This window comes from Juglans regia, chromosome 16 (genome assembly GCF_001411555.2).
Source record: "Juglans regia cultivar Chandler chromosome 16, Walnut 2.0, whole genome shotgun sequence".
NCBI classification, from domain to species: Eukaryota; Viridiplantae; Streptophyta; class Magnoliopsida; order Fagales; family Juglandaceae; genus Juglans; species Juglans regia.
Window position 1 is genome coordinate 11,771,499 of NC_049916.1, and position 20,761 is coordinate 11,792,259.

General features: G+C 36.3%; 1 protein-coding gene across 1 annotated transcript; it reads left to right on the forward strand.

Moving 5' to 3' along the window:
• The first annotated feature begins 1,136 nt into the window (after positions 1–1,136).
• On the forward strand, positions 1,137–1,778 carry LOC118344795. Its single transcript, XM_035686193.1, has 3 exons — positions 1,137–1,164; positions 1,291–1,426; positions 1,478–1,778. Exons 1-3 carry the CDS (start codon positions 1,137–1,139, stop codon positions 1,776–1,778), a joined length of 465 nt encoding a protein of 154 aa, XP_035542086.1.
• The last annotated feature ends 18,983 nt before the right edge of the window (positions 1,779–20,761 follow it).

Consider the following 20,761-nt stretch of genomic DNA (forward strand, 5'->3'; position numbering starts at 1 on the left):
AGTTCAATTATGCAATTACTCCTAGCATAATCATTCTGATTGTTAGGGTATCTCGTTTAAAATACTCATGATGGAATCATTCTGATTGTCTAAGTATCTCTGATGGAATATGTTGGGCAGAATCATTCTGATTGTTCACTATTTTTGACGAAACATCTGGCGAAATCATTTTGATTGTTAGAATTCAAGTCCAAGTTCATGCTAAGTAAAGAAGTCGGTTCAAGTTCATGTAAAGTTTCAGAATTCAAGTCCAAGTTCATGTATAGTTAAGTTTCAGGTCAAGTTCAGGTCACGATTCAATTTAAGTTACGTCAGTTATGTTATGTTGTATGTCAAGTTATGTTATGATTACTTATGATTTTGATTATGCATTCATGCTTTTATTGCCATGCATGCATCATTAACCTATGTGTAGGTTTTTTGTTAACTTGCTGAGATTTGTAATCAAATCTCACTGTGATAATCTCAACTACCATTCCCCTCAAATGGTAGATCTTATTACAAGATCTGAAGAAGATTCGAGAATCGACCAATTGGAAACGGTTGACTAAGCGACGGTGTGATGTAGATGATAGTAAAGTAGTTACCTCAGATTACTACTTGTATTTGTAAAGTTCAATCTCCAGCACTCTTTTGATTGCAGTCATTTTGGACTAGTGTTGTGATCTCAGTTGTTTAGTATGTCATTATGTATGAAGTATGTTTTAAATATTTGGGATATTTCAGTTTGGTGCATAGTATTGCTAAAGAAAAAAAATTATCCGCTGCGAATATTGCATAATAGTAGATGTATGTGAGGAACATTGCATCTTATATGTCATGAACGGGGGCAGATAACCTTGTGTTGTATGTCTCGACGCTTCAAATGTTCATCTGATCCCAAGCTGAATTTGGGGGCGTCACAAGATGGTATGAGAGCAATACGTCTTTGGATTTAAATCCACTTGTTCTTAGGAAATGCACCAAATATTAGGCTTGAAATTTAGTCTTCATTAGGCTTGAATTTCTTGAAGTATGAGAGATAGTGTGTGGTTGTAATACGTGTACTCATGTGTTTCAGGAAGTGACACGTGCCTTGCGGTAGGATACCTCAAAACCCTGTGGGAGCCACAAATCAGGGGAATCAGAATTCCCCGATGGATGGGGGACTAGCTGCAGCTGTACGTCTGCTAACTGACGTGCTTAGATAACAACAACAACAACAAGCGCATGTACCCAGACCCAAAGTCAAGGGTTGTCTATATGAGAAGTTCTTGATCCACCGTTACCTGAGTTTTTCTGGTAATGAAGGGCCACTAAGAGCCGAGAAATGGATTATAGATCTCGAAAGGACTTACGAGATCTGTGGATGTATTGAGGATCAGAAGGTTCTATATGCTGGATACCTATTCCAAGGAGAAGCTGGAACATGGTGGGATATGCGAAGGTAGCTTCTAATACAGGAACTAGGAACCCTCGCTGCTTTGACATGGGAGAGGTTCAAGGAAGAATTCGACAACATATCCTTCCCAGATTCTGTCAAACAACTGAAGGCGCAAGAGTTCGCGTCTTTAATTCAAGGCAGTTCAACTGTAGAGCAGTACGCCGCTAAGTTTATGGCGTTAGGATGGTTTGCACCATACTTGATTTCTACTCAAAGGATGCAAGCGCATAAGTTTCAAGCAGGACTTCAGCCAAGGATCCGTAGCCAAGTAGCTTGCCTAAAAATAGAGAATTATCAAGAGTTGGTAAACGTGGCCGCGATAGCAGAGGCTAAGCAAAGAGGTCTAGCGATCTAGATCAATACCGAACGAAAGAGAACTTCATTGTATGCTACTGAAGAAAATTCAAAAATGAAGAAGATGTCTATTGGACCAGATAAGGGAAAAGGCATCAAGACTGGAAGCTTAATGCCGACCACATACCCAATATGTGAGATGTGCGGAAAGAACCATGAAGGCAAGTGCAAACTTACCTTAGGACTCTATTTCAGATGTGGTCAACCTGACCACTTGATCAGAAATTGTCCCAAAAGAGGCTAGAGAAATGGAATTTTTCCTAATAGAGATTCCAAACCAAAGCCACGACCTTCAATACCAGCTCAAGTGTATGCAGCCACTTATAGAGACGCAGATGCTGACGCCACAAGAACTGAAGGAGCTAGCGCCGTCACTAGTATTTTTCTATGACCTCTGTATTGTTAAGCTTATTTAAGGTTGATTAGATTGCATTTGATGGTACTATTGCATTATTGATACTTTGGGTAAAGTTAAATCATTGGGGTTTATAACTTGTACACAGTTTGATTCAAGCGATGCCCTATTTTTAGTGATTGTGGTATCGTACGAGAGTTCAGTTCGTACTTCGAATTGTTACCAGGTGGTAAGAGTAACATTTCACATTAAGAGTATTTCTATTCATACTAGTGTAGATATGGAATACCTTTTAGTGGTACGAGGAAGGATATTCAAGGTTGATAAATTAGTATCTCACGTATTTGGAGTTCGTTTTGATTCAAAGATTGCAATGAAATTTGTGTTCAGAAGAGTAAAGTGTGTGGGAGAAGCTTTGGCCTTAGTAGGATTCACTTATGATAATAGTTTTATCTAGTTGCGAATAAGCACCGTGTTTGTGGAAACATAGATCGCCCTTATATTGGAGACAATTATATGGGAAGTAAAATCTAGGTCTTGCGGATTTACGTGAATAGTAAGAACAGATTATTTGGATTAGAGTCAGAATAAGAGGTAGCTCATGATGGATAGAAGAACTATGTCAATCATAAGAGAGAAAGTCTTGAGATTAGATTAATACCTAAACAATTATCGAGGTACCATCTAGGAGGAGGAACATTTCGTTTTGATTATGAAAAAGTAAGCTAGTCTAAGACAAATGGAATTCCTTGAGGAAATAGAGAAAGTGATTTCAATTATGTAAGGATTAAGATTTTCCAACTGAATTACAAGGACAATTGAAGTATATTTCTTATATTTCTCTAACAACAAAGGGGGGGTTTTGGAAGATTATCGGCTTGAAGTTTTAGATTCAGAGAGTATATCGGTATGACTCAACCTACATTGCGAAATGACTCCATTACCAACTGTTAATTAGACTGAGAGACTTAAGGAATGACAAAATTTCCATGGTAGATATATATGTGGTGAACAACTCTTTGAGTGGTATGGAAAGCAGTGATTTCACTTAAGCAAGAATTCAATATCCTAGAAGTCATTAAGTTTAAGCAGTACACTTTGGGAGTGTGATACCCTTCTTTCATATGGTGGTAATTATTTTGTGTAACCACGTGATGATTAGATAAAAATAGTGTGGACTACGAGAGGAAGGCATTACTTCATGAAGAATGTTACCTACCTCTACACTCGATTACGTGGGTAGACAGGGATAAGAGGTCATATAGCATCCCGACCCAGGTTACCACGGCAACGTGGTGTATGATTCAGAGGATGACACGTTCAATGATAGAAAGTAGGTTTGGTGAGCACCACCTTCTCCATATCTTATTGATGGTTACTTGTATCGATTTCGGGGACGAAATCTTTTTTTTTAGGAGGGGAGATTGTAACAGCCTGCTAGAAATTCAAAGGTAGAATTTCTATTGGCTTTAGGAACCTCATGAAAACTCCATAAGTTTTCACGAATCGACCAGTCGCATAGGTCTTAGTCTGACAACATAGTCAATGTTATCACTCACTATGGTGCCATAAGTGAGATTTTAATTATTTGAGTAGTTATAAGTGTCAGAATATGTTATGGTCTGCGTCATTAGACTCAGTTGAATATTTAGGATTTTATGGCACAATAAGTCTATTTTTCATATTTTCGGACGAAACACCTATTTGAAACTATGAAACTATTTTTAAAGGCACTTCGAGGTTGAATTTCAGTAAATGACACGCATAACAAGACTCGCAGTTGAATTTGCTTATGTCAAAAAGAAGGAGTGGGGTGTTACACTGCAACGTACCTTGGGACTAAGCACACAATCTTTCTCCTTATGAGAGTCTCACATGTGGCCTTAGGCCTTACTTTTGAGGTCTGAAATATGGTCTGCAAGTCCATATTCTTTATTCTCCAGGCATTCTCCTATTGTGAAGTACTTCACCTACTACCATGGGCCTTGGTACATCGCCTACTACCATCTAAGCTCCTGTGTTATCTTGGAGTACTCACAATCTTTGCACTAGGCTTGCCTCTGCCCATTGTTCGCCCTTCGTATGGTCAGCACCTCCTTTGCTCACCCGGCCAGTTAGGAGCAAACCTACCTAGTCGTCTTTGTTCTCTTTGTGCTACTCATATCGGCCAAGCTTCGCACAATGTGCTGCCTTCCCTACTACATCCTTGGCTGCATGTTGCTTGCCTAAATGCCTCTTTTTCGCTAGCATTTCACCCACGCGAGGGAGTTCCTTCTCTCTGTTCGGCATGGTCCTCGCATAGATGGAATGAACGAAGAGAGCAGTGACAATTGAGTTCGTCCATGGCAAGCTCCTCATATATAATAGTTATGGCCTTATACCATTTTAATGAAGTGTTGCTATTAGAAGTGGACGCTAAATACTATATAGGAGTTGAGGGAGTAGTAGAGTGGGATCCAAGGGCAGGGGGGGTCAAAGAAGCGATAAAGATAGTCTTGAATGGAGATGACTCTGTTGATGTAGTGTTTCACAGCCCAAGCACTTTCATGATAACCAAACTCACACTACTTGCAACGAAGAAGAAAGGGCTCCGGTGACGTCCGAGGTCACTCTGATGCCAAAGTTAGTCAACAATCCTCTAGAGATAAGAACAACTCTGAAGAATAGTAAGAACAATAGAAATTAAGAGAGAGCCCTCCCGTAGAAAGGATGACCGTTATTTATACCTGATCCGGGTTTTGCTGTCGAGAGAGATTGTTGCGTGTCAGGTGTCAGACCTGCTACGACTCATTTCCTGCCACCACAGTGTGTTAATCCGCGGCTTAGGCGATAGAGGGAGATTGTGGCATGTCAGCCATGCTAGGTCAGTCCTATTGCCACCTTTTTGCTAGGGTTGGGTGTCAACTTGTAGGCGAGCTGTCCTTCGTACGTGGGCTGCACCGTTGCGTGCTGGGTTTCCTGACACATGCATTGAATGCGGCATACCTTGAGTCTGATGAGTCCATGACAGGGCACTTTCAGTCATCTGCGTGTAGCTAGGCGTCTTGTTAGGCGCTCTACGGTAGGGCTCGGTAGGCTGCCGAGCCCCAAGACGATCCCATTGATATATCCGAGCTTTGTGCTAAAAGGCCTTCCCGTGTAGGTTTGCGGTCACCGGCTCGGCACGTGGTCCTCCGGCCCTGACTCTTAGCCCACGGGAGGGTTTCGTTGGGCCCTGAGTTTCGTGACTTAACCTCTTCGGGCCTGGGCCCTTTTGTAATATCTAGCTCCTTTTTCTTATCTCTCTTTTTGACGTATGTTTCGTCTTGATGACGTAAGCAAATCCCGAAGGCAAAGATTATGTGATCATCTACCTTTCTCACTAGCGACTGCGAGCCGCATCACGCGTGCCGAACCATGATGGCGTGTCTCGAAAGACATTGTGTGATTTCTAGGACACGGCCCATGGGGAAGAGCACGGAAGTCTAGGCACGAGTTTTAAACGTACGAGAGGCCTTTTTATTATAAGATTTATGTTTTCCGCTGTAACCCTCTTTTATGATCAAAGCACATTTTATTTATAAACGTGGAGTCTCGCACCCTGGGGATGCAAGTGAAAAGTTTTAAACAGGACGGTAATTCCCGTCGTCCTTTTTATAAAAATATTTTAGAAAAAAAAAAAAAGTCCCACCACAAGGACGGGCGTTACAAGTTGGTATCAGAGCAAAACTCAGGTTATGCTTGGCTCTATGATGTTCTTTTCAAAATAAAAGAGAGAAAATCATTTTCTGTAGAAAGAAAAACTTTTTTCAATGAAAGAAAACTTTTGAAAAGAGAATTGCACGTGAAGGAAAACCTAGACTGACGTCTTCCCAAGGCATGTCTACTCCTGCAGTAAGTACAAGAAAGTATTTTTATTCTTATGTTATGATGTTTTCAATGTATGACCCAATAAACGCATGCATCTCAAACTGGCAACTAGAAAGAAGTAGTCATGCTAAGTGTATAGAACGTAAGGGGTATCAGAAACTGAGCATAGTTAGAGGATAAGAAATGATTGATGAAACGTTAGGACATGCAGCATTAGCTGCATGCTAATTAAGGAATGGACTAGAAATGTTAGGAAGACTGTAATAGTTAAGAATCACATGAACGGCCACGAACTAAGCTAGGATAGAAACGTAAAACCAGATGGTGATTCCAAGCCTCGCCGCCAGAAATGTCAGAATGGAAGATACAAACGTTACGTGATAGATGGACTTAACCACTCTAGACCGACGGTAGACATGACGATGGAGGAATGACAAGGCGCGAGAGCATGTATTGTACGAAACGTGACCAAGATGCTGAATGCGCGCGAGACGCTTAAAGACGATGCGAGGACATGTATGAACATATCCCTAATAAAAATGAACAAATTCCTCAAAATACTGCGCAAAACTTTTAGAACACCAAGCGAATTCTTAGAGTACTAAGCAAACCCCTAGAACCATAAGTAAATTTCGAGGACGAAATTTATATAAGGTGGGTAGATTGTAATACCCAGCTCCTTCTTCTTACGTACGCTTCTCTCTTTCTGACGTATGTTTCGTCTTGATGACGTAAGCAAATCCTGAAGGCAGAGATTATGTGATCATCTGCCTTTCTCACTAGCGACTGCGAGCCGCGTCATGCGTGCCGAACCATGATGGCGTGTCTCGAAAGATATCGTGTGATTTCTAGGACACGGCCCATGGGGAAGAGCACGGAAGTCTAGGCACGAGTTTTAAACGTATGAGAGGCCTTTTTATTATAAGATTTATGTTTTCCGCTGTAACCCTCTTTTATGATCAAAGCACATTTTATTTATGAACGTGGAGTCTCGCACCCTGGGGATGCAAGTGAAAAGTTTTAAACAGGACGGTAATTCCCGTTGTCCTTTTTATAAAAATATTTTAGAAAAAAAAAAAAGTCCCACCACAAGGACGGGCGTTACACCTTTTGGGATGGGCCCCTCCCTCACAGACTCAATAGTAGAACAATTTATAAATACCTTAGAGCTTTTTACAACTATCTACCTAGCATTTGTCAAGGGACACATTTCTTATTTTGTGTAAGAAGCTCTGTTTGGATGTTAAAAATATCTCAGATCATTTGTGAATAATAGTAAAATAATCTCTGGATAGTAGTGAATAGTAGTAAAATATATTAATAGTACTGGAATAATCTGAGAATGTCTGAAAAGAATTATGGTCACAAACAATGCATGAAGTAGTTCAAGTTTAATCATTGCTTTTGATGAGTTATTGTTATTTCCATACTTATTCTTGTTTTAGAGTTTAATTATGACTTTATAAATATTGGGTAGTGAAGGAGTATGATGAACCCAAATTTCTCTTTGTGAAAAGCGAAAATCAAACCAAGCCATGATTTGGTCTTTTTTATTACGTACATAACTAATTATATACATAAGAAGTTGATGAATGTTATGCATCAGCTACTATTCACTTTTACACTCCACACCTATAATTTTTTTTTCATAGAGTGTGAGATGTGGGATAGTAAATAGTGATTGGTCAGAAGAATTTTTCTAAGAAGTTATGATTCTGAGACCAAATTGATAACAGGCCAACCTAGGCAATGTAGGCATTACTTAATACTTCTTAATCGATCGATGCGTGGGTTACTTCTAAAAAGTCAAAACTCGTCGATGTATTTCCATTTATTATCTCTTTTAAGTATATATATATATATATATATATATATAGTATCAAAGCCAATCTGATATCTAATCGTTGCTTTTATTTCTAGCATTTCATTTTTTTTGTTGGTTCACAACCCCTACCCTGAGTTCTTACTTTGTCTGGTCTATCTCCTTATTGTCCATCTAGTACCTTGATAAGACCCGTTTTCCAGAGAGCTTGTAGGGCAGTATAGGTTGTCGAGTCGGGATAAAGATGGTATTCGTAGGATCCTGAAGTGCGAAGGTCGGTGTTGTTTAAAAACAAAATAATTAGAATGTATAGAGCTAATTCAACCATTAGTTCCAGGTCTGCTATGCCACCTGACACAGTTAATGAAGAATACTGCTCTTTTGAAGAAGCAATCCCAACTATGCTGGAATCATGGAAGATTCACAAACTTGATGTCAATTCCATTTATCGAACCTCTTGGGTTCAAAATACTTTCAAAACTTCTTTTAATGTTCGAACAATCGAACAAACTTATGCTCTTTCAAAATCACAAGAGAAATGTTACCTTTTTAAAAAAGGAAACATTGATAATTTTTTGAAAAAAGGTTACAAGTATTTACATATTGAATCTGTTCAGATTGCTGCCAAACCCTTAACTAGGAAAGGCATTAATGCATATGTACTGTTTTGTTTACATGATACTAGATTTAATCATTTTGAAACTAGTATCCTTGGTATGATCCAGTCCTCTCTTTCAGAAGGACCGGTTCATTTTAATTGTTTTCTTGATTTAACTCTTTCACTGGATGATAAACATATTCTCAAAACCTTAACTTTGAATATTTTAACTTCTGGTTATGATATGATTGAGGGAAGCAAACCCCTTTCTTTGACTTTTTCAGATTTATTATCGTCTTTTAAAAACGAATTTAAATTCAAAAGCTATTGCAAAACCAACTGCGGGAAGCACTCTTTTGATCCAGAGTTTAACCCCAGATGCGACTATTCAAGTTCCAAAGATGGTTTATTGGAAAGACATAACTCTTCCCAGTGAATGGACTTTGGAAAATGAAGCACCTCCTTTCAGAAATATTCCTACTAAGTGTAATCTTGATTATATCAGACAATATATGGATGAGAGAGTCAAAATTAGTTTTGATCAGACTAGTACTCCTAGCTTAAGAAGAAATTCTTTTGATGGATCTAGATGTTTTTTTGCTGGTTCCGTTTCTAAAAATCCAGTAAGACGAGACCAACATCTCAAACAATTTCTAGAAGATTCAGTACAAACAGTCCAACCTGTTAACCCTGCTTTAAAACTAAAAGAATTTTTTACATCCTCTCAGGTTACTTATACTTATTATTCTACCAAAGAGGGTGAATCCTCTAGTGGTAAATCCATACAGGAAGAAGCAGATAAAGAAGAAGAAAATTCATCTTGATCACCTACAGCTTCAGATATGGTTGCTCTTGTTGCACCTATTCATCACAGTTTAACTGTTTTAAACAAACCTTTTAAGTTTGATTTAATTGCCCTCGTAGATGAATATGGTTCCAAAAAGAATCATGATAAGCGTAAGGCATATCATGCAAAATTTTCTGATACTGAAAAATCTCGAGTTAAACGAAAATGGAAAGAAAAGATGAATACCCTACAAAGGCATATACTTTTCTTTGACTTCGTTGAAAATTATTATGTTCCTAAAAATAGTTTAAATGTTGTTAAAACTGATTTTGTCAAGGAATAAGGTAAAATGGTTGTTCAATCCAACCATCCACCTTTAGAGACACTACTTATTCCTTTCAAAATTTCTGAAGTAGCTGCTTCTCCTTTCAAAATTCCTGAGACTGTTTCCAGAGATCCCGAAAAGGACAAGGTTATAAAAGAAATAAAAAATATTATTTATCAGAATAATTTTGTAAACCTTGCTCTTCTCACGATCGGACAACAGTTGGATAGGATTGAAGAAAAGGTTGAAAAACCTATTTTTACTTCAAATCCTGTTTTCAAAGTTGATAATCCTTTGGTTCCTCCCAAAGATCAGCCAAAGAAAAATTTGAAAATTATTGAAAAACCTTTGATTATTTTACCAGATAATCGGCCAAAAATCGATTTTAAAGATTCGCAAGCCAAAACACTGAATAAAATAGATCAAATGCTAGCTGATCTCAAAAAAGAACAACCTTCTACTAGTGCTCTAACGAGCAATGAGAAAGAAGAAGTTCTTGTGGAATCCACAAAAGAATCATCTAACAATGATTCATCTGGCGAAAAGGATATTGATTTTTACTTGAAAACAATTTTCAAGATTTTAACTTAAAACTTGAAATTGCCAGATTCTCTTCAAAATGACCAAAACCAATGAGTCTAACAAAGAACTGGTATTCAAGGCCTACACCTCCTGATTTATAGTTTGAAGAAAAAGTTTTTCAAAACCAATCTTCTTACTCTACTGACAAAGTTTACGAATGGAACATTGATGGATTATCTGAATCAGAGGTTGCTTTGTGACGCCCCAGATTCCGCTTGGGATCGGACGGACATTTGAAGCGTCAAGACATGCAACACAAGGTTACCTGCCCCCGTTCATGACATATAAGATGCAATATTTCCAACATGCATCTAGCATTATGCAATATTCGCAACGGATAATTTAAATTCTTCTGTGGCCCCATACTTCATGCTCCACAGTTGTTGTGGCCCCATGACTTATTTGTTTGTGCCACACTTGCTGTAGACACACGTAACATAAAGTGTGGCTCCATCGGCGTTAGTACCTGGCGCGCTCCAGTGACTAGCTAATTAGGCCTCATTCGCAACCTGTTGACTGTACGTCATCAATCTAGAAAATTTCACACTTATTTAGACACTCCAGCGTGAACAAAGGAGTTCCACTAGGATATTACCCCATCCTAGCGCTTAGGGTCGTGATTGACATGAATAAATTAACTGGCATACATGACATTTCATAACGTGACGTAACATGAACGTGACATAAAAGACAGAAGTCCTGACGTAGCATAACGTGATATGAACGTAAGACGACAGACATGACATACTTCAAGACATAAATGTAACAGAGAATATTTCATAACATGGCCTTCATGTAACATGCAACATTTCGTAGCATGGCATACCATATAACATACAACATTTCTTAACATGGCGTAACATGTGATAGTGAATATTATGTGACATGAAATACATGTAACAGATGCCATACTTATTAACTTAACATGACATACTTGCAATGTATAGCAATACGTGACAGAATATCTTGTGTAACAGATGAATAATTAATGACAGAATAAATTATGTGTAACAGATAAATATGTAATGACTTGGCATGGCACATATGATAACATGCATACATACAATTTAGTTCCCTTACTTATCACTCATACACATTAAACTGATAGTAAGTTAAAAGCTAACTTACCTCGATCATCGCGTTCTACTAGAATAAAGTGCGAAACATGAGGAACTGTAAGAGGGTATTCTAAAATTTAGAAATTAATTACTAACAATTAGAAATGTAAAAAGAGGCAACTTAGCGCAAAATTCCCATTTTACCCTCTACATGTAGGAAAATGACAATTTTACTCCTAACTTAAGGATTTCACATCCTAACTCCAAAAATTACCAAAATTTACATTCCTCATGTAAATTTTGTCCTAAATTCAAATATCAACTCAGAAGAATTTAAAACCATTCACAACTATAAAAAACATACTATGGTCAAAACCTACCTAGGTCATTTGTCTTGATTTTGGTTGCAATTCTTTCAAGTTTCAAAACTCATGAATAAACCAAAATCTGGTAACAAAGATCTTCCTATCCTAAGTTTAAAAACACCCTTAAAAATATCCATTAAGAAAAAGTTAATTATCAACACCAAACTTTTTGTAAAAAGACCCAAACTTTTTAACAAAAAGTAAACCTTAAATAACAAGTTTTGACCATAATAAAAACATCTCCAAAAGTTCCAAAAAATCAAATCATACTTCTAACATATTCATAACATCATCCTAAGATCAACCATGCTTTAAAACATAAAAAAAAAGGCACCAAAAATCACAAAACAACACTTGGAATTTTTGTTTTTAAACTTAGTCAAAAACAGAAACTTTTCTCTCCATTAACTTTGATCAATCTCTTGATCCATGGCTTAAACACGTGTGATCTTCAAACCAAAACATCTCATGGTTCAAAAATGTGTCCTAAAGAAGATCCAACCATCAAACTTAAAATCACATGGCTAAAATTTAATAAAACATGGATCTAACTCAAAAACATCAAAGTTTAGGCCTAACCGAAATCCTCTTGCATAGAAACTCATATCTTTAAAACTAATACTAAATATCTTCAAAATAACATCCTAACATGTATATAAGAGGCTTAGGATCATCATATAAAAATATCAAAGCCTTTGGAATAAGATTAAACCACGAAATATTCAAACTTTCACAAAACAGAAACTGTTTTTCCACTTCCAGTTTTCAAGTTTCTAACTCTAAGAAAATCTATCATCAAAAGCTTTATTCAAGCAACAAAACCTCAATGACCATTCATAAACACATGTTAACAACACTCCATAAAATTTTCAGACCAATATATGTCCATTAGCTTGGTCAAAACTTCCAAAACATAACATACTCTCCAGTTTCACGCCCAGAAAGACCTTTCTATGGTTAAAAATACTTTTGGCCAACCAAATGAGCATGTAATGAGACTAATAAGATATCCACGGAAACTAGACTCAAAGACGAAAAACTTATGTGAAGGAGTAATCGTGCAAAAATACTTACAAAGGGTCGTAAATTGCCACGTAAAATGTCCCAAAAATCTGCCCGAGAGAGCTCTTTTGGGTTTCTCTCTAAGAACGGGGGAAAGAAGTGATAAAATGGAGAGACGTGTATCTTGCACAACTTTAGAATTCTGGAGGGGGAAGTTATGGGCTTTAATGACCCTTGATTGAAGGTGGCTATGTGACATAAAGTGGAGAATAGTGAGGGGCAAAGACTGCCTGCAGCAGATGTGAAAGATGGAGGTTGCTGGAGTGGATTTCTCCTTCACATCAAGGCACTATTGGGTGCAGCCAATGGCAGTGGATGGTCTGCCATGTGGGGGAGGAAACTTCTCCAAGAAGCTTTGCCAAGGTGGCCAATTTCGTGGGCCTTGGTGGGCCCCACCAAGTGGGCTTCAATTTGGGGTTTAAAGGGGGTTTGGTTAGGGTTTGAGATGCTATCAAGCCTAAAACCAATTTTTCTTGGTCCAATCAAATTTTCAAGGTTTAAAAGGTTGGATAATGATGTTATAACAAGGATTTGATTAATTAATAGCATGTGAAAGTGATTTAATCAAGTGATTAAACACAATGCTACAAATCGGGTTGAAAAGGGTTTGGAGACCAACTTTAGGGTTTGGGGAAACCGTTTAGGATTTCGGTTTCAACCAAGTTTTTGGGGTTTCAATTGGATTCCAACCATTTAGGGTTTTTGCTTGGGTTGAAACCCTCTTTGGTTTGACACAATTTGATTGATCAGATAAAACAAAGTTTTACTTAGGTGGCATGATCTCACACCTTAATTCCTTCACAAATCTATCTAATGGTTCTTCTTTGTGCCAAGTGTCTAATACCATTCACTAAGTATGGTTAAGATCTTGCCAAGTGTCCAAATAAAACTCCTCCAATCTAATTTGGACATTTCACACTGTGATTTTAAAAACACTACATTGGGTGCGCTTATCGAGATTACTATTCACTCAAAAAAATTCATAATAAACTTAGTACTAAAAAATTCTAAATATTCATATTAACCTATAGTGAAAATCGTTTACCGAAATTCAATCCCGAAGTGCCCGAAAAAATAATTTCATAATTTCCAACAAACATTTCGTCCGAAATTATGAAAATAGATTATTGCGCCATAAAATCCTAAATAATCCACTGAGTCTAATGGTGTAGACCATAACGCATTCTGACACTTCTAACTACCTCAAATAATTAAACTCATATTTCTAGCACCATAGTGAGTGATAACACTGACTATGTTGACAGACTAAAACCTATGCGATTGGTCGATTCGTAAAAACTTATGGAGTTTTCAAGAGATTCCTAAAGTCAATAGAAATTCCACCAATGAATTTCTAGCGGGCTGTTACATGCTTCTTGTTTCTTTTCTTTTGTCTTCCTATTTCTGCTGTTTGCAAAGTATGCACAATTATATGCAGGCGGTTAAACCGACCATATGCATGTATGCAGTATAAAATAAGATAAATGCAAAAATAATTGCATTAACATAAGATTAACATAAAGCTTAGTAAAATTACAAAGCTTTAAAGCAGGTAGTACAAATTTGTACTTACAAAGATTAACAAGAGAAATAAGTTAAGAGTAGAATGAGAGAAGAAATGATAGAAGGCAGAATGAGCTCTGTCTAATTCCAAAGTAAGGTTCTCCTTTTATAGCATAAGGAGTTCATGTGTACAATTATTAAAGTAAACAATAAAAGTAAACCCGTAAGTGAACAGCTTGGCTATTGTTTAATCATGCGGAGCAGGGTCATCATTATGTCTTCTGCAGGATCTGCTTTCGGCATAAGGTGGCAAAATAGGAACCATCTTTGGCATAAGGTGACAAAATAGGAACCATCATTGTGTCTCTAGCGAATTCTTGGGGCATCTGCTTTTGGCACAAGATGTCTAATGTCAGGGAAGAGCTCGATCAGTCTCTGGGACGGTCAGTCTTCACTAGTAAGGTCATCATAGAAGAGCTCGATCAGTCTTTGGGATGGTCAGTCTTCAATGGTGTGATTGGAGGTGGATCAATCTTCTTCAGATAATCTTGGGGTATCTGGAGAATCATGTCCGAATATATTGCTATACGAAGCCTCTGATGATGCTTCTGAATCTTTATCATCTTCATAATTATTAGTCAGAGTTTTGGCTAGCAAATTGATTAAATCCTTTTTATTTAATCCAGCAAGAATATTAATAGTCTTCTTTCTGGATTTTGAGGACTTCTTAGAGGATGTGCTGGTTTCTTTTCCTCTCTAAGAAGTATCAGATGAAGCAGGGGCCTGGATCAGGGGATATCCAGGAGTAGTTGGACCGGAGGTGATTGCTGGAGATTCTTCTTTGTTCTGCAAGTCGGGTGCAGTTTGAGGAAAATTATTGATCATGCGGTCAATAGTTTTCTGAGTGTATGAGAACCTATCCCACCACTTTGTGAAGTAGGTTCAGATCAAAATGTCAGCATTTCTTTCATAACTCCATTTGAAAATTCAGGGCAGTTTGTAGGATTTGTAGAAATAGAGGGCATATGGAAATTTGGCTAAATGTCGATCAAGTTTGGGGCCGACCACAATGGAGTAACATTTAAAAGCTCGGTAAAGCTTATCAGGAAAATTCTCTAGAAATGGTCCAAATTGGTTCCACCATTGGAGGAACCAAAAAGGAAGACTTCCTTTGAATTTGGCATCAAAATTAATAAACTAGGAATGACTTAGATCAGGTACTTGGAAGAACATGAATCAGTTCCAAGCGGTGATATAGTCATAATAATTAAAAGCAATGTATGTATCAGAGAGTCGTTTAGGAGTGCAAGGGTTGGTTCCCCATTCTTCTTCTATGATGACTCTAAGGATGTAGGCACTGTGGTAAATTAATTTTTTGGGATCAGTCTTGTCATAAATAGGCTTTATGGCAAGAGAATTAGTGTGAATCAGAATACTAGAATAGAATTGGAGATTTTTGGAAGAATCTTCTGGAATCCAGTGAAAATTAGGAGGGAAATAAGAAGATGCAATTTTGAAATTATCTGTATACACAAACCTATTAGGTTCTATGTAGAACAGATTAGTGACAAAAGGTTTCTTCAAATAAATAGATTTTCCTTTTGGGAAGAAGTAGTCTTTGACGCAATTGTCTTGGCATAAGGGTCAAAGGGCATAGAAACGGTTGAAGCAAAAGTAGCTGGTTGGATAACCTTGCCAAGAGGAGTGAATCTATTGGCAATTTCCAAAGTATTTGACACAGGGGTCTGTGTCGGCTCATTTTTAATCGTTTCTGATTAGGAATTGGGGGAGGAACATTTGTCTGTTTTTAATTTCCTTTGTTTTTCTTGCTCATGGGTGGGTGTCTGCAAGAATTCACGGGTAAGAAAATCAGGAATAGAATTATTAGTGCCTTTGATAATTTCAATGTCAAAATAAAAAACACTTAAAATAACTTGCCAGCGTGCAAAAATATGTTTTGATGCAATGTTTTCAACATCTTTTTCTAAAATGTATTTAGCACTCATGCAATCAATCCTTAATAGGAATTTCTTATTAAGTCACTTTGAAATTTAGAAATACATAGTACTATAGATAAAATTTCTTTTTTAATAGTATTATATTTTTCTTGTGCAGTATTCCAGGCTCCAGAATGGAAACTAACAATTTGTTCAGATGAACCTGGTGAAACAGTTTGTTTCAGGATGTCACCATAACTAATTTTAGAGGCATCTGTTTCGACAATTTTAAAAGAATCAGAAGTAGGGATACCAAGGCACAGAAGAGTCTTAACATGTGCTTTGATTTTTCTTACTAGAGCAATATGGGTTTTTGACCAATGGGGAGGGTTTTGTAGAAGCCATTTGAATAAAGGTCGACACTGTTTCCTCATATTTTGATAGAAATCAGCAACATAATTGAGAGATCCTAAGAATTTCTGCAATTGTTTTTTGTCGGTAATGACATCAGGGAATTTGTCGGCAAATTCAATGGCCCGTTGAATAGGTCTGATTTTGCCTTTGGAAATATCATAACCAAGGAATCTAATCTTGGTTTGAAACAGTTTGATCTTTTTTGCAGAAACAACAAGACCATTTAATCTAATGATATCAAGGAATGAATTCAAATGTTTCCAATGATCATTAATAAATTTGGAGAAGATTAAAACATCATCTATGTAGACAATGGTGAAGTGAGTAGATGAATTAATAATGTCATTCATAATGCTTTGGAACTCACTAGGGGTATTTTTTAGTCCAAAATGAATCACATTCCACTCGTAGTGACCAAAATGGGTATTAAAGGTAGTCTTATACCTATCTGACTCGGTTATCTGGATTTGCCAAAATCCTGACTTTAGGTCAAATTTAGAGAAGACTACAGCATCACTTAACATATGAATCAAGTCATTTTTGTTGGGAATAGAATACCTAATCTACTCTAAGACTTTATTAAGAGGTTTGTAATTAATAACTAGGCGAGGTGTTCCTCGTTCTAATTCAACATTTTTTCGGACATAGAAGGCAGCACAAGACCAAGGGGACTTGCTATGTCTAATTATGCCTTTTTTTAAGAAGATCAACAATTTCAAGTTGGCAAAATTTCAAAGTCTGACTATTCATTTGAATAGGTCGGGCTTTAGTGGGAATATTCTTTTCATCAAAATCCTTGATATAAGGAAGAGAAACAACATGTTTCTTCCTATACCAAAAAGCATTGGGTAAATCAGAACAAATATCAGAAGTTAAACGTTTGTTAAAATCTTCAATTTTTTATTAAAGCAAATCATTGGATAATTGTTTAGAAATCTTTTTGTACCTGATTTCCTGTTGAAGGAAATTCAAATGTTTTGCTTTTGCAAAAAGTAAAGACTTCAAACCTTTATCCATATCAATCTCAAGACGAGAAGAAAATTTGAATTTGACCTTTTGACCAGAAGGGTTGGTAGTAATACCGTTTTTTTCAGTCAAAAAATGATATAAAGACGAAATAAAAGGAATCCCTAAAATCACTTTGTCAGACATGTTTCTGACTAAAACAGAAGGGATTTTAAAACAAACATTATCTTGGCAAACATGAGTATTGTTGAGCTCATAATTAATCTTCATCTGAGATCCATTTGCCGAAAATAGTCTTTCAGTAGATTTTTCAAAATACTTGCTACAGATTAATCCAAAATCAATCATAGCAACAATTAAAAACTGAAAATCTCGAGAAACAACAATAGTAACTCGTGAAAACCATTTGGGAGGAATAGTGTGATGGATCAAACATATCTGATTGTCACCATCCTGATGATTATGGCTAGAATCAGATTCATTCATTTGCTCATTGTCGGAAGGAATATCCTGATCAAGTTATTTATCAATTTTTAAACACAAAAATTCTTGTTTCAAAATCTCATTTTCAAATTGAAGATTATTAATCTCAGATCTGAGTTCAATGATTTATTTTTTAACAGAATTAATTTCGTGTTGTAAATCAGAGGTAGAGATATCTTTGGGTTTTTTCTTTTGAAATCTCCCCAAAGTTTCTTGAAAACTAATCATTTGCTTAGAAGTGTCTGGTTCTTGGCGAACCATTGTCTTCTTAAGTTTAAGAAGATATTCTTCTTTAAGCTCAAGATTTGTAATTTGAGAAATTAAAGTTAATGAAAAATTTTCTTGTTCTTCAGCTTTGGTTAAAACATTGACTGTTTTACTCAAAGTTTTACAACAAGAATCATTGCAGTTGCATCCAAGCTTTATCTTTGGTGAAACAGGATATTCAGTTTCTGAGTGATACTCTGAATCACTAGAACTAAGGGCAGGTTTGGGGTGGTATAAGACACAAAATTCTCATCTCATCTCATCATTACACATTTTTCAAATCCCCATACAAAATATAATAAACAATTCAACTTTTTCAAATCTCAATTCAACTTTTTCAAATCTCAATATAATAATAATACTAAAATATAATATTTTAAACACTAAAACAAAACACAAAATTCTCATCTCCCCCCAAACCTGCCCTAAATTCCTGGATATCAGATGTTGAAGAGGATCCTGTTCCTAGGAGTCGAAACAATTCTTCTTGATCATTGATATCTATTTTCAACTAATTAAGCTTCTTTTTCAATTTATTGGGCTTCTTGGAACATTTATTAGCAAAATGTCCAGTCTTGCCACACTTGAAGCATTTTCATTTAAAAGATTTTTGAGAATTCTTTTTCTTAGGAAAATATTTTTTATAAGTTTTCTTATAAAAATCTTCATGGGGTTTTCTCCTTATACCACCATGAGATTTAGAAAACTTAGTAAAAGGTTTATGCTTTCTTTTAGATGGAGTAATAGAGGGAAGGCTAAATTGTTCACAAAAAGTTCCTATTTCATATTTGGCTTTCTTACTATTTCTCATCTGTTTTCGAAGCATTCCTTTATCATTATACATACTAATACCAAATTTCTTTATTATACAGAAAATATCACCATAGGTGTAATTTTCGTAATTAAGAAATTCCAAGATATCAGTAAGTTCTTCCTTCACTTTATAAGTAAACAAACGAGGTAGACCATCAATAAATTTTTCTTTTCAATAAGGCTTCTGGCTATCATCCCGAAGCATCAATATATATATATATAAAAGAAATACTTGGTCTATATGAAAATTTTATACAATAAAGTTTAGAAACCGACATGGTTTAATGTAATTCATCAGATTATAAAATAAGTTATTGTAAAAGGAATTTAACATATTAATTAAAGTATATTAATCTGTAAACTTTCTTATATAAGATTTATACATAGACCGAACGCTTCTCTAAGAAAATAATTTACAATTTCTTTTTTTAGATAGAAAAAAATAATTTACAATTTCAATGTTCGTATTTACTTATAAAATATATTAATATGAGTCAAATTATAAGATTTATACTATTCGTTGGAAGTTTTTAGGTGTCAAATTCATCCGTATCGTATTATGTGATAACTAATAATAGGCATGACGAATTAACTCCTTAATACCACTTATTTGCAACCTGATATTAGTTATTCAACTTATAAAAGCATGTAAAATGATCGTCTCCGATTGAGTTTTTAGTTGTGTTATCAACTAGTCCATAACCTATTAATCGGTTGAAATATTAGTAGGGGTTAGTTTCCATAGTTTTCCACACTAAAAGGGGTTAACATTGGAGAAACGTTTTCAGCTCAGTCCATGAAAACTTTGTTTTATTTTATTTTATATATAATAGAAACTTCATTGAAATAGCAATATTACATCAATTGGTATCAAACCAAAGTGCATGACTAACAAAAGAAGGGATCTGCCATCACCAAACATTAATATCAACAATGTTCCAAGCATATCTAGCTAAAGAATGAGCAACTCCATTCCCAATCTGACTAACATGTTGAACACGGACCTCCTGGAAATGCCCCATTAACAACTTGTCTTCGTTGATCAAATTACCAGTACCAGCTCACGATTCCTCTGTTGACTGCAACTCCTGTACCACATTCAGACAATCACATTCAATGATTAATTTGGGAATACCAAGTGGGAGGCATAGTTGTAGGCCTCTCAACATAGCAATGGACTCTATAGTGGTTGCCCCATGCACATCCTCTCCCTTTTCACTAGTAGCCATCACAATTCCTCCACTCATATCTCTTAGGACAATCCCAACTCTTACTCTCCTCAAGTCAGCAAACACTGCACCATCTACATGTACTTTGAGAAAACCGTCTAGTGGTGCTTGCCATTTAGAAACCTTGTGCATATCCCGTACTGTTGCAGTTCGCACCACATTAAAAACTTTGCAAAGTGATAAAGCATGGTCAGTTGCTTGTAATGGTTGTATCAATTTTGCCTCCATTTGCCAAAGATTTCGCTTGTACCATAAGCTCCAGCACAAAATAAAAAACACAGTTAAGTCAACTTCACTACCTTGCCTAGTAACCCTTCTCACCGTATCAATAAAACTCAAAGAGGGTTGAAACTGTTGTAACATTGGAAGAAATTTTTGCCACAGACTATAAATGGTAGAACAAGTGAGCAAGGCATGGCTAATATCTTCCTCATGAACATGGCAGAAACCACAAAGAGACTCCACTTCAACCTTTTTCTACCTGAGATAAGTGAGAGTTGGTAATATATCCTTGCAAGCCTTAAGCAAAATTTTTAATCTTCCTAAGAACTTTCATATGCCATATCCTC